We start from the raw sequence: 14,415 nt of genomic DNA, 5'->3' as shown, positions 1-14,415 counted from the left end.
CATCACAATACAGCGATTTAATTAACTAGTTTACCTCTGTCCAGTGAAGCAGCATGGTATACACTAAATGTGTATTTTGTCTGATTCCTTCCTTTCACTCTGCAGCGAGGGAAAATTAATGGAATTCCTAAGAGCTTTTCCAGTAGTTTTTAGGTTCTAATACTTACAGAATTGTTCTCAGCACAAAATGTAAACTTCCTCTGTTTCAAATTAGGCTGATTGTCTCTTGTCACGCAGTAGGAGTTGATAACTATCCCCTTCACAACAACCACTACTTTCTTTTCCAGCATCTGGCCTCATTTTGGGGAAGAGTATCCTACTCTTCCCTACTCGTCCTACTCTATTGACTTTCTTAGTTTGCATCAAGTCAAGCCCTGATCTTTTCCCAACTAACTACACTGCCAGTCAGTTCATCAAGTGTAACTTTGGAATAACTTTACTTTTTTGTAACAGAGGGAATGATGACCAGTTCTCTGTTTTGTCATGCAATTTTCTGTTGGATTCCCTTGCTTGAATGCTGATGGTCATTCACTGAAGGAATTTGATTAAACATTTTGTTACAACTAACTCTTTTGTGATGTCTGAAGTAAAAGCATTCTGCTCTTCTTGCGTCATCTATGGTGCTTCTCTTCTTCTAATTTCAGTGTATTTAGACACATTGGTTCTGCCAGCAGAATTGAGAGATGGAGTAGATGTGTTTCAGAAATTGAAACAAAGAAATGCTCATAACATATTTTGAAAGTATGCAACTACACATCCTATATCAATTAGACTGTAGTGTTTGTAATATGGATTTTCAAAATGTGACCCAAAGAGAGAAATAATTTTGATTTAAAGGCTTTCATAAATATGTCCTGCATAGAGTTAGTCTATTTTTAGTCTAGAAAAAATATATATTGTTTTTCAGTCAGTCAGTGCTGTATCATACGTTGATCAAAATGGCACATTTTCTCAATGAAACAAAAAATTGATAGGCACAAGTTCAAGTTAATGTTCTGATTCTGTATATCAGGCAAGCAGAGATTCATTAAAATTGTTTCATAAACTTTATCATAAAAATGGGTTGCCTCATTAAAGTCTGGTTTTAATACTTGTTTTCTCTCTCCAAGGTACCAAGACATAATGGTTGAAGAAGTGTAGCAATTCAGTTGCAATGCTGCATGAATGTGTGAGACTTGAAAATAGCAAAAGGGTTGAAGGCAATTGCAGAGTTCATTTAAATGAAAGGAATATTCAGAAGATATTTAAAATATTCATATTAATCTTTTAAAAGATTCATAATAATCACAAATGTTGGTGATCTTCAAAACAGCAACTTTGTAGTCACTAAAACATATGTATATAACTGTGACTTTTTTGCTACCTCATATAGAAACCCCACAGCCTCTGATGTCTTAACTGAATTGCAGAATTTTGGGCTCAGTCATCAGATCTGGGAGTTTATTCATATAGTCAACTGGACTATGAAATTTCTGTTGAGAGGAAAGACTGTAGCAGCTGTTGGGTGACTCTAGCAAGGAAGGCAGCACTTCTGCACTTGTGAATGGTGCCTCCTGTTTACAAACACTGTTTACTTACATATTATTTAGCTGTGGACAGAATAAAAAGCAGAATTGGTTTTTCTTGGTTTGTATTTACATCTTGTTGTAATGACAAGCCAGTAGCAGGGAAGGAGGGGAAACCAGAACTGAGGCTGGCCTACTAACAATTTAGGCAAGGCCTCCTGTTCTGTTAACATCCAAGTGCAGAATGACTCTGATTTATCTATGACAAGCCTTTATAGCCAGAAGCCAGATCCCAACTTTTCTGTTTTGACTTCACTACTCACAGTCATGAATTTGAGGAGGCAGCTACTGAATTATTCCTGTGTCTGTGAGATTTTTATGCCCCTGTCTGAGATAGCAGTCAGTAATATGAGCAAATTTTTTTCCCAAGACTCTTAGAGAAATTGAACAATGCTTTCAGTAATGCTGAATGTTAAAATAGCAACTAATAAGAGGAGAAATTTGTTGTACATCATGCCATACATACTCATCATGTCAGAAAGTATTTGTAAAGACTTCACATAGGATTTTTTTTTTCCATTACCAACTGCTCCAGTGAACTGTTAGCACCTACCAGCTGCCAGATAGTTTTTGAAAAAATAAAATTCCAGTTTTTCTGAAGCTTCCTACAGAGGACTGCTATCTTCTCTTAGAGCTGTGAAAGACATATCAATTGCTGCCATAACAAAGTGAGCTCTCGTAATAGACACAAATATCCTTTTAGCTAAGCCATTGAAGTTTACTGCTTTGGTTTTTTAAGCCAAAAACAAACATCATGACTTCCTGTTCTCCTGAGCAATATTCAGTTTTATACCGTAATTTTGAACAGGAAGAAAATAGAGGTAATTTTGCTGTTTACTGCCGTTCTGGGATGCTGATTACCAAATCATAGCTGTTAGCAGCTTTGTGCCTAGATTTCTCCTCACCTTTTGATAGTCTTCTTAAGTCATCTTGCAAAGTAAGCTGGTATTTTGAGAGCTTAGCATTTTTCCAGAATGACACCTCATGGATTTCCAAGTGCCTGACTGGTGTATTTAAAAAATGTCCAATTTCCCACTTGCATTTTAAATTTCAGCATTTCCATAATTTCTTTCAGTCAAGCATCCATGTGGCTGATACCCTGATGGTCTGGGAACCATTACATTATTTAAAACCTACTTCTCTTGACCTATTTCCTTTTTCACATCTCACAAAGATGTTGATGAACAAAATTTGACTAGCTCTTGGAACTGTTTTAGATACACAAGGTGCTGAAAAAGTTTTTAGAGTACAAACACACCAATATCACATAATCTCTTATTGTAATCATTGTTGTTCTATGTGTCAGTTACAGAGGTGCTGTGCAAAAAAGAAAGATAACATCTGCCTGAAGCATTGCTAATAGTACTTTGGTTAATGAGTTTGTGCAATCTTTCACTCACAAAACTTAATCAATATGTGTATGTGCATTTCTAGGAATTCAGGCACAATAAAGAGTTTTATAATAATTATTAGTGTTTGCAGTTTATTTTCAATGGTTTTAAAAGCAGAAATTATTTCTTTTACATTTTCCAAATGTAAGATGTGTGAACAAAAGCACAGCCAGAGTTTTGCTACAGTAGCTAAAAATTCTCAGTGCTAGGCTGTGCCGTTTTTGTTATTTTCCAGCATGTGGTGCAGAAAAATTACTAGTACATGCAAAATGCCAGGCAGCTACGTCAAAACTGCCCAGTAATTATGTGATTAGTTGCAACTGTTTTGTTACTACATTGTCCATCATACACATGAAACAGAATTGACTGTAATTAGAAAGCACATGGCAACAATACAGTAAAATTGCTCAGTGTAACAAGATGCGGATTTATACAGAGGGCTTGTGTACAGAGGTTAACGGAACTGCTAAAATTATAACCTGCAATTAGGCCCAAAAGAATTAGGGGATGTGGAAATGGGGAGAAAGGTTGGAGATGACACAGTTCTACTCTGAAGGAATGAAGGGCAACTTGTATCAAACAAGATTTTTCAGTGATTCCTCCCATATAATACACAACACCAGTATCTTTGTTTAATTTTCTTTCATGGTTTCTTTAGACACTAAAGAGTGCTGGAAGGTACCTATGTACATCATCCATTTTTTTACCTGGTTGTACTACAGTTGCTCTGCAGGCCAGCAGAAATTCTCCCAAGTGCACATTGATTTTTGTCCCTGATCTTTAAAAGATCTTTTAAAATGCAGTATAGTGAATGTTCTCTGAAGGTAGGGCTTGTGTCACAGATAATACTACAGATGGTCATGTTGGCTATGATTTAAAAACAAAACCACAAGTGGGCTCTATGGGAAAGGCTCTTTCTTTTTACAAAAGTTAATTATATATTTTCATAGCTGAGAAGAGAAAGCAAGTTAACATTTACCAAATGCAAACTCATGAAGAAGTATCAGCACAAACCCTAAAGTAAATAGGTTATAAAAACTGAAGCTATTTGACAAATTGGCTACACTCACTCCATTATTTGTCCAAATGGAAAAACCCAAAGTTTAAATTCTCAAAACATAACATTGGGGCACATATACAAGCTCAAATGCAGAGGTTAAAAAGTTTTGATAATAACTAAAATTGTTTATGCAGTTTCTGTCATTTAAAGGTGTCACATGCTGGTATCAGGTCATTTTATCCAACTTCTGCCCACAGCTCAGTTTAGCTAGCAAATGATATTTTACAGCTAGACCAAGTAAATTCATTCTTGCCAGAAGCAATTAGAGCAGAAGAGAAACATAAATAAAAATGTGCATGTAAGTAAACTAAAATGAAGAAACACTTCACCTTTCCATGCACACTCAGAGCATCAAAAATGCAACTACTGCAATACCCTAAAATTTTTACAGTTGTTTTAGTGCAAACCAGAGTATCTGTATAAGGTGTTACAGTTAGCTCTAATGAATAAGGGAGCTAGCATGTTCTGTATTGCTTTCTCAACCTTTTCTCAACTGCATGCATGACTTACCTCCCCACAGGAAGACATAACTATCTTCAAAAATTACATGCTGTAACTAGTATGTTCAACCCTCCAGTGAACAGAAAACAAACAAAGGACAAGAATTACTTAGTCCTTTTAGCCTTTTTAGTATGTTTAACTGTGGAAATAAGAATCTGGGGACACAGACTGCCATTAATAATACATGCTAAGATTGTTCAACACTAACTAGAAAAATCACTTTTAAATGTACTTAAAGTTTAATTGAATGATAAGAAGAAATATTTCTTAAAATCAAAACAAAACAAAACAAAAACAAAAAAACAAAAAACCCAAACCAAACCAAAACAAAACAACAACAACAAACAAACAAACAAACAAAAAACAAACAAAAAAAAACAACCCGCAAAGAACACTGTGGCCAGTAGATGGTGCTACGTTCAAGTAGTATTTCTGAAATATGTCCTTGCATTCTGTGTGGCATCAAATTACTGCTTACTTCAATCATTTCTAAGCAGGAAAGTAAATTAGCATTTGTTTTGGCCTGTTCAGAAGCCAATTACAGTTCTCTCAATGACTGCTTCTGGTCTCTTGCTCCTGACAAGGCCAATATCTCTTCTAGCTTCTAGTCACTATTGCTGCCACTTGTCTTTATTAGTAGAAGTCAGTCTTTTTGGGAATAATACTGAGGTATTACACCTCTTTGTATTTACATAGTATTGATTATTTATTCTAAATTTCAGGTCTGGTGCAAGTAATTTTTCCCCCCATTCATTCCCCTGCAAACAGTATGTCACCTATGGCATTAAATCTAATTCCTGAATTTCTAAATTATAGCATGAGGTAGTGGACTGTGACACAAAATTGCATCATCATCATCATCCTTCAGAACCATTTATGAAGTCATCTTGTTCCACATGTGAGAATCACGTTTTCACCAGCAAGTGTGAAATAGCCAGTGTATCCCAGCAAAAACAACACAAAAAATGTGCATTCCTCTTATGCTGTGCCCTGTCCCTGCAGGAAATCCTTCACATCTCTGCAGCAGGTTTCCTCTGAGAGCCTCCAAAGCAAGCACAGGAGAAAGCTCAACTACACCACACAGAAATTGCTCATAGGAGTCTTAGGAACTAAACCATTGCCTTTCAATTGCCCTCTGCATGCTTGGGCACTGTCTTGTAAAGAAGGTTGGTAATTGAGAAGACCCCATTACCTTTGCCTCTTTGCTCAGTGGCTTGTGATCCTGGGAGAAACAGCTTCATGTAAGTCACTGCCCATGAGAACTACATGTTCTGGTAGTTAAACACAGTTAAAATGTTGTTCCAACAAATGAACTACAGTAACGTATAGCTAAAATTCTTCCACAAAAAAAAAAAAAAAATCCAGTTTCATCTAGAAGAAAATGAAAATCAATATCTCAAGAAAGAAAAAAATTATCTGAGTATCATTTGGGAAGTTGACTGATTCAGTCTGTATGTTTTGGCAAAGGCTTCCTCAATAGGACCATTCAAGAAACAGCAAAAGTGAGGCAAGGAACAATGAATATAGGAGATTCAGTCCATTCTGCAGCCCATTCAAAAGGCTGCAAAACCTAAAAGAAGCCAAACAGGAACATCTCCAGAAGACAAGCGTCAACAACCCCCACACATGATTTGTGACAGGCACAGGCACTGCTAGTCTGCAGCCTCCCATTATATTGCTCCTGTAACAACACAATCTGGAATACATAGAATTATCAATGTTTCCAGAAGAAAAGTACATTTCCCTGTCTCACTGGGATAAGGAAAAGAAATAATTGGAAGTTGAGAGATTATCAGATAATATGATTGTAGAAGTAGTCAAGATAAGGACTCTTAGCGTATCAGCATGGATTAAGCTTTTAGGAAGTAACAGCAGAATTATCTGAACAAGTATTGGCAGAGGAGTGTTAGTTGTTGGGGGTTTTTTAAAATACCGTTTAGCTGATTGAGATCTGGATGAGATTGTAGGGGAAGGGACAGGAAGCAGACATAAAGCAATAACCATGATTTAAATAAGATGCTTTGCAGTTTGGTAATGTTCCAGAAAGATGCAAACTCTGCAAGTTTAACTTCTTGCAACTGTTTAATCTCAAGTCAGATTATATTTGAACTAACATTCACTTCTGATGATCTGAATTGAGGGCTTTTTGTTTCATGTGCTTTTTAAAAATGTAATTATATAACACAATAACTTTAGTCAAAGGGGAGAAAAATCAAGAAGAAGAGTATAGATCTATTTTGAAGTAGTTGATTTTAAGAAAATTTTATTTCAAGGTCAGCAGTATCAACCAAGGCATAATGCTTCTGCTTATGTAGAAAAAATGAGAAGAGGAGAAAACATGTCATACACTGACACAGTTGGATATCTGTAACAACTTTCCTACAATCAGCAATACCTTCCTTTCGTATATAAAAGCATGTACTTAATATAGTGATGACAAAAAGCTGTCTGAAATCAAGTTACCATGTTTATTTTAAGGTCCCCCACTGCTGCAGACTATCCTCTCTGTATAGTTACATGAAGAAAAATGCAGCTCATCTTGGCTGAAGTTGCTTCATTCCTTCCTTTTCTTTGTACACTGTGGCCCAGAGTACGGCAGTCGACATCTACACACGTTTGGAGCGATGCATTTCCCTCCGTGCTGGCAGGGCAGTTTACATACAGCTGAAATGAGACACCAGATACACAGCATGTCTTCAGAACAACACAGGATCATTTTTCTTTTTGTCTCACTGCGGTAGCGCAATTGTTCCCTGGTGACTGCACTGGGACAGTATAAATAAAAGCATAATGGAAGAACTGAAAAGCAATGTCTCTCAATTTATGGCATTGTGGCCTTCACTGGAATACAGGCACAGTAAGTCTAGCCTTATTCATGCTCCATTTCCCTTTTAAAATACTATAATTTCTGTTCTTTAAGGCACAGGCTTTTTTTGAGATGGATGCCCCCATAAAAGTGAGAGAACAATAACAATTCCTGCTGAAACTTATTCAAGCCAGTGCTTGGATCCACACCCATGAGGAAACAGTCACCTCATCCTAGAAGTATCTCACACATTGCCCTCCTTTTCCCCCACAAGAGCAGAGGAGGGCTGAGTGGGCACAACTTCAGCTGTCCCCTGCTACACACCAGTTCAGCTGACAAGCCAGGGGCTGCAATTTGATTATGAGCATGTAAACTGAAAGAAGTCAAACTTGATGCAGATCTACTTAGTTTTTGGGAGCAGTGGTTATTTTGCCATTAAGAACCTGAACACTTCTGCCATTACTGCAGCTGCAGGGAGCTAAGCATTCTGTAAATTCTCTGCAATTCCCACACTTGGCTTTTAGTATCACCCTCTATCTCAGTACACTGATGAATATAAAGGATAAGCATTTTGATGGTCAGTGGGAATATCAAAATATTACTTGTGAATGCTTGTTTGACCATATATATTGTAGAAGAATTAACACTAGCTGATTTAGTGCCACAGTCATGTGAAAATATCAGATGCAGAGGACTTAATCCAGAGACCCTGCACCCACAATATCCAGTTAAAAACCAATGTTTGCACGAGGGTCTTTCCAATCTCCCAGGGAGCAAACAAAAAAACCTTTCATTTTGTAGTGTCACGATTATTGCCTTTAGCATCAGGGCAGTGCTGTTACAAGCATACAAGGCCCAAGAAGTGTAGATTAAAGACTTTATAATCACCTGCTTTTGTGAAGCAAAGTTTGTGAAAATGGAAGTGGTTTTTCAGCAAGAGTGTCAGTACTAATCCTGATTACAGGCAGCTTTCGGAGTTCTAAGAACATGGAGTTTATTCTATCAACTTATCTTCAAAGTAAGAAGCAAGTTTCAATTTTACATGTCTATAAAATTTAATGAAGCTTCTAACCCACACCAGTAGCAATAGTACTCCTGTAATTTTCAGTTCGTTATACTGGGGTCTCAGTTTACAGACAATATTTCAGAAATACCAACAAAATATATGAAGTAATTAATTTGCTGACAACCAAAATCTGAATCTCTTTCAAAGTGGAAAAGTTCTGTGTTTCTGACCAAATTGAACAGCCATCTACTCCCTATGCATACTTTAAGAGCCCCAGTATGTGGAAGCAGCTCACAGTTACTATTCTAAGATACTTTCCCTGGAAGCTTTGTTAGACCCTGAAGATTTGGACACTTTGATTGGTAAATCAAACAAGCAGAGGAAAGGATAAATGAAAAATGTCAGTAGTCATTTACCTAAGTGACACGCTCTACCGACCCATCCAGCTGGACAGCTACAAATCCCAGGAGCCACACAAGCTCCATTATTGCGACAACCTTGAGGACAAATTGCTACAAGAAAAAGAATGGGTAAGTCAGCAGGATTTATAAAACTGATGTAAAAGAATCCTGACAGAATGAAAGATTCAGGACGATACAAGTCAAAATGGCAAACCACATTTTCTTCTAGGCCAGATATTCAACTGGTATAACTCCAAAAGCATTTCCAGAACCATGGAAATGGGAAAAAAAAAGAAAAATAAATACTGTGTTATGAATCTTGGTTTAGATGTGTAGTTGTACATCTTAATGCAAACTTCTCAATGCAAATTTTACACTCTTATCTGTGTAAGTATCCATAATGTAGGTTACTAGTTTCTGTAGTAATGCAATGACATTGCCATACTTATTAGTCCTTTACTACATTTAAAATGTATTTGTTACTGCAGTTTTAGAATTAATAGCAATAGTTGCATGAATGTAGATACGCACCTTCCTGGCATCTTGATCCTGTCCAGCCAGAAGCACAAAGGCATTTCACGACTCCATTGACAGAGATGCACTCCCCTCCATTCTGACAGCCTCCTTCACAGCTTACTGTGGAAGACAGCATACACTAGGCATTTCAAAAGCAGCATAGGACTTCAAATAATTGTCTTTAAACAGCTCATCTGGCATCAACTACTTGTTTTATCACATCTGCAAAAACTGAAGTTTTGACTGTTCAGGTCAAGGCACTGTTCTAACTCTCACTGTAACATCACTGTTCATCAGCTACACCATAGGAATTACTAACATGCATATTCCTATCAAACTTGCCAAATCACAGCTGGTAGGCCAATAACATGTGGTTAAGGATTCATGTATTTCTTTACCTGACAGGACCTACATGTAACAAGAGGAAGAAGAGAAGAGGATATTACTTTGACAAATGAAACTATGACTATAGTCAAGTTAAGCAGTGCCTTTCCAAAGGCCAAATACTTGAGTTACCCTCCTCATTTCAGAATTGTTCTACACATCAAAGCCCTGAAGGCCTCATTAATGAAGCGTTATTTATGCCAGACATATGATTGGTATCAACTGTGGAGAGCACAATCACTGTTCTGTACAATCAAATGTTTCCTTTCACAAGTATGAATCTATATTATATACCACCTTCACTGTATTGATGAGAAACAGCTATCCTTCATTATAAAGATGGATAGTTTGAATGTCTGCTTGATAATTTGTAGATAAAATATCCCAATCTCTTGCTCAACCACAAGTATTGAGCACAATTTCAGCTAACAGATTTTTGGCACAAATGCAAGGACATGCAAGTCAAATCCAGCACAGCTGGAAAAGCTCTTCAATGTTTGTTTGCATATTACTCTGTCACACAATGTAAGTTAATGTATTTAATTTTGATTGCATTTGGTCAATCATGGTGACAGAGAGAAGTACATGAGGACTAGATGAAAGCAAATATTACTTCAGTCTTCTAGAAGGGCAAGAAGGACCCAGGGAACTACAGGCTGGTCTGCCTCACCTCAGCCCCTAGTGAGGTGATACAAGAACTGACTCTGGAAATCATTTCCAGCCGCATTAAGGACAAAAAAATCATCAGGAGGTCTTCACAGTGAGGGTGACCAAATGCTGGTGCAGATTGCCCTGGCAATTGTGGACTCTCTGTCCTTGGAGATATCCAAAGCCATGAAGACATGGCCTTCAGCAGCTGGCCCTGGGTAGGCCTGCTTGAGCAGGGAGCTTGGAAATCACAACTTCCAGAGGTCCCTTTGAACCCTGCCCAGTCTGTGATTTTGAGATTCCATTACAGCACATTGCCCCATAACCCAAGTCTGTACATGTACAACAGTGATTTCTTGGATTGCCTTTTCCAATACATGCATATATTAAATAGGCTTCACAAAACCATAAAAATTGGTCTTTGCTACTCCTTCTCTGTCATCTCCCATTAATTCTCAACAATACATTGCCACACATATCCTCAGTGACTGGCCTCAATGTTACCATCTTGCAGATACTACATAAAAGTTTCAACCACTTAATGCAGAAATATGTATCTATACAAGCTATCTCAGTAAATTATTTAGAAAGAATCTGTTATAGAGCTAAATGGAATATTTATGTAGCACATAAAAAGGGTATTTTCCAAGGCAAAAAACTTGCTCAGATTCTCACAACACATTTCAGTATGTGTAGTCCATCCCTCCTGCAAGCATACAGAACCTCTAGGCCATGCATGTCTTGACAGTAAGGTCAGACATTTACAGAATTAAGGTCATTATTTCAAAGTGTGTTAGATCCAGGATATGAGGCATCCTAAATTAATTTAGTCTGTTTTCAAATTCCTTGTCTTTCCAAGCTACTGCTTCCTTGGGTCTTACCTTTATGACAGTATCTACCCCCATACCCGGGCGGACATCTGCATTTTCCAGGTCGGAGGCACTCTCCCCCATTTTTGCATTTTGGATAACACGTAGCTGTAAGACAGACAACAAAGAAAGGTTGGATAAATATTGGTGAATCTTACTCAAGTTACTACTTAAATACATAAGAAATTTGCACATTATACTATTTTCATCAGTTTGTCTTCATATTTTCTAAGATATATCTGCCATGTCCTCTTACATTGCTGATAAGGTGAAATTATTTCCCTGCACGGGGAGCACTCCACCACACTAAGCTTTCAAGCACTCTAAGCTAAGGAATGTTTTCGGCCAGGACAGAACAGGCAGAAGAAAGACTCATATTAAAAAGGAACACAGCTGAACTACCAAAAAAGCTTTTGATAACTGAAGTGCAGAAACAATAGGTAAGAAAATAGATGATAACGAGAAATTATTCAATAAAAAAGATATTGCAACTTGAGAGGCATCATGTGGTTCTTAAGAGGAAATATCAGACTTTTTACTCTATACTAGATTCCTATGTTCCTCTTCAGAAAAACTACATGCTCTGTTCCTTATATCCTTCTCTAAAATGTCTCCAAAAGTAGGTCAGGATTTCTTTCTCCCTCATGCTCTTTTTTCCCCTTTTTTTTTGTTTCAGCTGGCTTTTCAGAAACCTTTCTGAAATGCATAGTGTTTGTTAGGCAAGCATCCAAGATAAATGTTACTTTTCTCACAACTCTAATCATCTGTTGGGAGAAAAACATCTATGATTATCACAAATCCTGCAACTTTTTCATTGCTGACAGCTTGGACAAGTTTGATAAGGGACAAATAAAAATCTTAATTTTGCAAAATTCGGGATAAATCCAATCAGATTGCAAATAAATTACTTGTCACATAGACCCTTTGCTAGTCATAATCACCCCCAAATCAGCCCTGCTGTCTGAGAAAACATTTGTTTATTCATACACAGGTTTTAGAAACTCATCTGTTTCTGGGAGTCACATCTGAGTTAGCTGCTAGTGTGAGATGGGCTCTCTACTTGTTCTTTGACTGGATGGGTGAAAAGTATTGAAAAAGATGAACAATGAGTAACATTATCCTGATTTTGTCCTCATATACTTATTGCACTATCAAGAAACCCAGTTGAAGAATTCAGGACTTTTCACACTAGTACCTGCAGAATGAGTATTAGCAGGCAAAGAAAGGACAGATATGTATGAAAAAACCAGCCAGTGCTCAGCTCTCCATAACTTTTACTAGATGCTCTCATGTCTTTGGGAGTGTCATACAAGAACTCCCAATTTAAGAAAAAATCTGTTTCTGTGTTATTTCACACAGTTTTCAGTTTGGTTTTCTTGACAGAACAAGGGTTGAATCTTCATTTATCCTTTTTTTTTTTTTTCCTACATTGATGACTTTACGAGCGCAAGGATTCAGTTTCCTTAACATTTCCAGACAGTTCACCTCTCTAGTTCAAGAACCAATCTGCCTCTCCACCAATACTTCACCTCTCCCCTAAACCCCAAAATGTCTAGGAAACAACAGTTTTTGGAACAGTTCATACAGCATTTTTAATCTCCACTACACAGCACATTATCTATACACTGTTTGTCACCACCTAGTAGCCTCAGCCTCAAAATGAAACAACTCTCCATGAATTATTATTGTGCTGAATGAAATTTCCAGCATCTCGTTTCAGAGTTTTAAAAAAAATAAATCATGTTTTAAATGAAGGACATTGAAAATTAGAACAAATATTGTACAATTTTATCACCTCTTCACACAGGACAACATGCAAAGCAAAGGAAGTCCTGACACAGTGATTTTTTTTATGATTTAATAGACACAAGCTTCACAGTTAAACTTTTAAACAAGAAAATTAGAAAATTAGAAATCCAATGTGTTACACTGAACATGATTTAAACTAAAACTCTTCTTCATGATGCTTGCTTATGCATATTAGGTGACATCTTCAAAAATGCTTTGTCTCTCCATGGAAACCAACAGGAACAGACTCCACCCTAGTTTTATGCCTCTTCCAATGGAAATGGGATGTACAAATGACCCTGTGTGTCAGGTAACATGCAGGAAGTAAAGGACAGTACTTTTACAAGCACAACAAATTCTAAATAAAAAGAAACCCAGAAAATAACTTGTTTTCTACACACTTTTTGATGTTTTTGTTAGTGGCTAGTCCTGACTAATTGCACCTAGAGATACTGGTTAGATGTTGTCGTGGCTTAGAATGCTGTCAAGACTCTAAAAGCATTCGAGAACCATCTGGATGCAATCCTGTGCATTGCGCTCTAGGATGACCCTACTTGGGCAGGGATGTTGGACCAGAGGACACCTTCTGGTCCCTTCCTACCTGACTGATTCTGTGATTCCTTAAATACCTCCAGGGAAGGATTTAAGCATGCACTTAAAGCAGTAGGAGGAATAAAACACTCGCCTGTCCAGCGAGTGGCCTCTTACCCAACACTCAAGTGGCAAAAAGCTCTATTTACACGGACCCGCGGCCACTCCCGACAGCGGGGTCTGCTCACTAACGTGAGGTCTCCACGCTGGCTTTGGCTGCGCTCCATCAGCTCGCCATCACTGCCCCACCTGACCAAAGGGTGACTTAACTCTTCTTCCACCTTCTTTAGGTGCTCCCCGGCCCCTCACCGCCCGCCTCCCACAGCGGATCCAGACCCGAGCCTCCCAGACCTTCCCGGGGGATGGCTCGCCGGAGGGCTGCCCTGAGCGGGAGCCTGTGCCCGTCCCTGTCCCCATCCCGCCCCGTTACCGTGCTGGCAGCGCTCGCCCTCGTAGCCCTTGGAGCAGAGGCAGGAGCCGTCGGCGAGGCAGAGCCCGCCGTGCCGGCAGCGCGGGCTGCAGGCGGCGGCCGGGCCGGGGCACAGCCAGCACAGCCACAGCCACAGCCACAGCAGCAGCCGCAGCCCCGTCCCGCCGCCGCGCCGCCGTGCCATGGCCCCACAGGGAGCCCGGGGCTGGGGCAGCTCGTCCCGCTCCGCTCCTGCCTCCGCTCCGCTGGCTCCCTGCTCAGCCCCGCTCCTTCACGCCCCTCTCGCTTTTACCCCCTCAGTCCGTTCCCACTCCTCCTCCTCCTCCTCCTCAGCGCCGGCCGCCCCCGCCCCGTGTCACGGCGGTGGGAGCCCCCCCGAGGGCCGGCAGGGCCGGGGGCCGGGAAAAGGAGGCTCCGGGGTGACCTTATCGCCCTCCACTGCTCCCTGAGAGGAGGTTG

At 39.1% G+C, this 14,415-nt stretch overlaps 1 protein-coding gene across 1 annotated transcript; it reads right to left on the bottom strand.

Moving 5' to 3' along the window:
* Nucleotides 1-6,569: 6,569 nt before the first annotated feature.
* LOC310915947 (uncharacterized protein) lies at nucleotides 6,570-14,140 on the bottom strand (the record flags this gene model as incomplete). Its single annotated transcript, XM_083873171.1, has 5 exons — nucleotides 6,570-7,181; nucleotides 8,746-8,841; nucleotides 9,262-9,366; nucleotides 11,160-11,255; nucleotides 13,957-14,140. The coding sequence occupies 5 exons, from the start codon at nucleotides 14,138-14,140 to the stop codon at nucleotides 7,072-7,074; spliced, it is 591 nt and encodes a 196-aa protein (XP_083729297.1). The 3' UTR covers nucleotides 6,570-7,071.
* Between the last annotated feature and the right edge of the window lie 275 nt (nucleotides 14,141-14,415).

Source organism: Zosterops lateralis (assembly GCF_965231275.1).
Source record: "Zosterops lateralis genome assembly, chromosome: 1".
NCBI classification, from domain to species: domain Eukaryota; kingdom Metazoa; phylum Chordata; class Aves; order Passeriformes; family Zosteropidae; genus Zosterops; species Zosterops lateralis.
The sequence above is the reverse complement of the archived record's forward strand: the minus strand, read 5'-3'. Positions and strand labels throughout refer to the sequence as shown.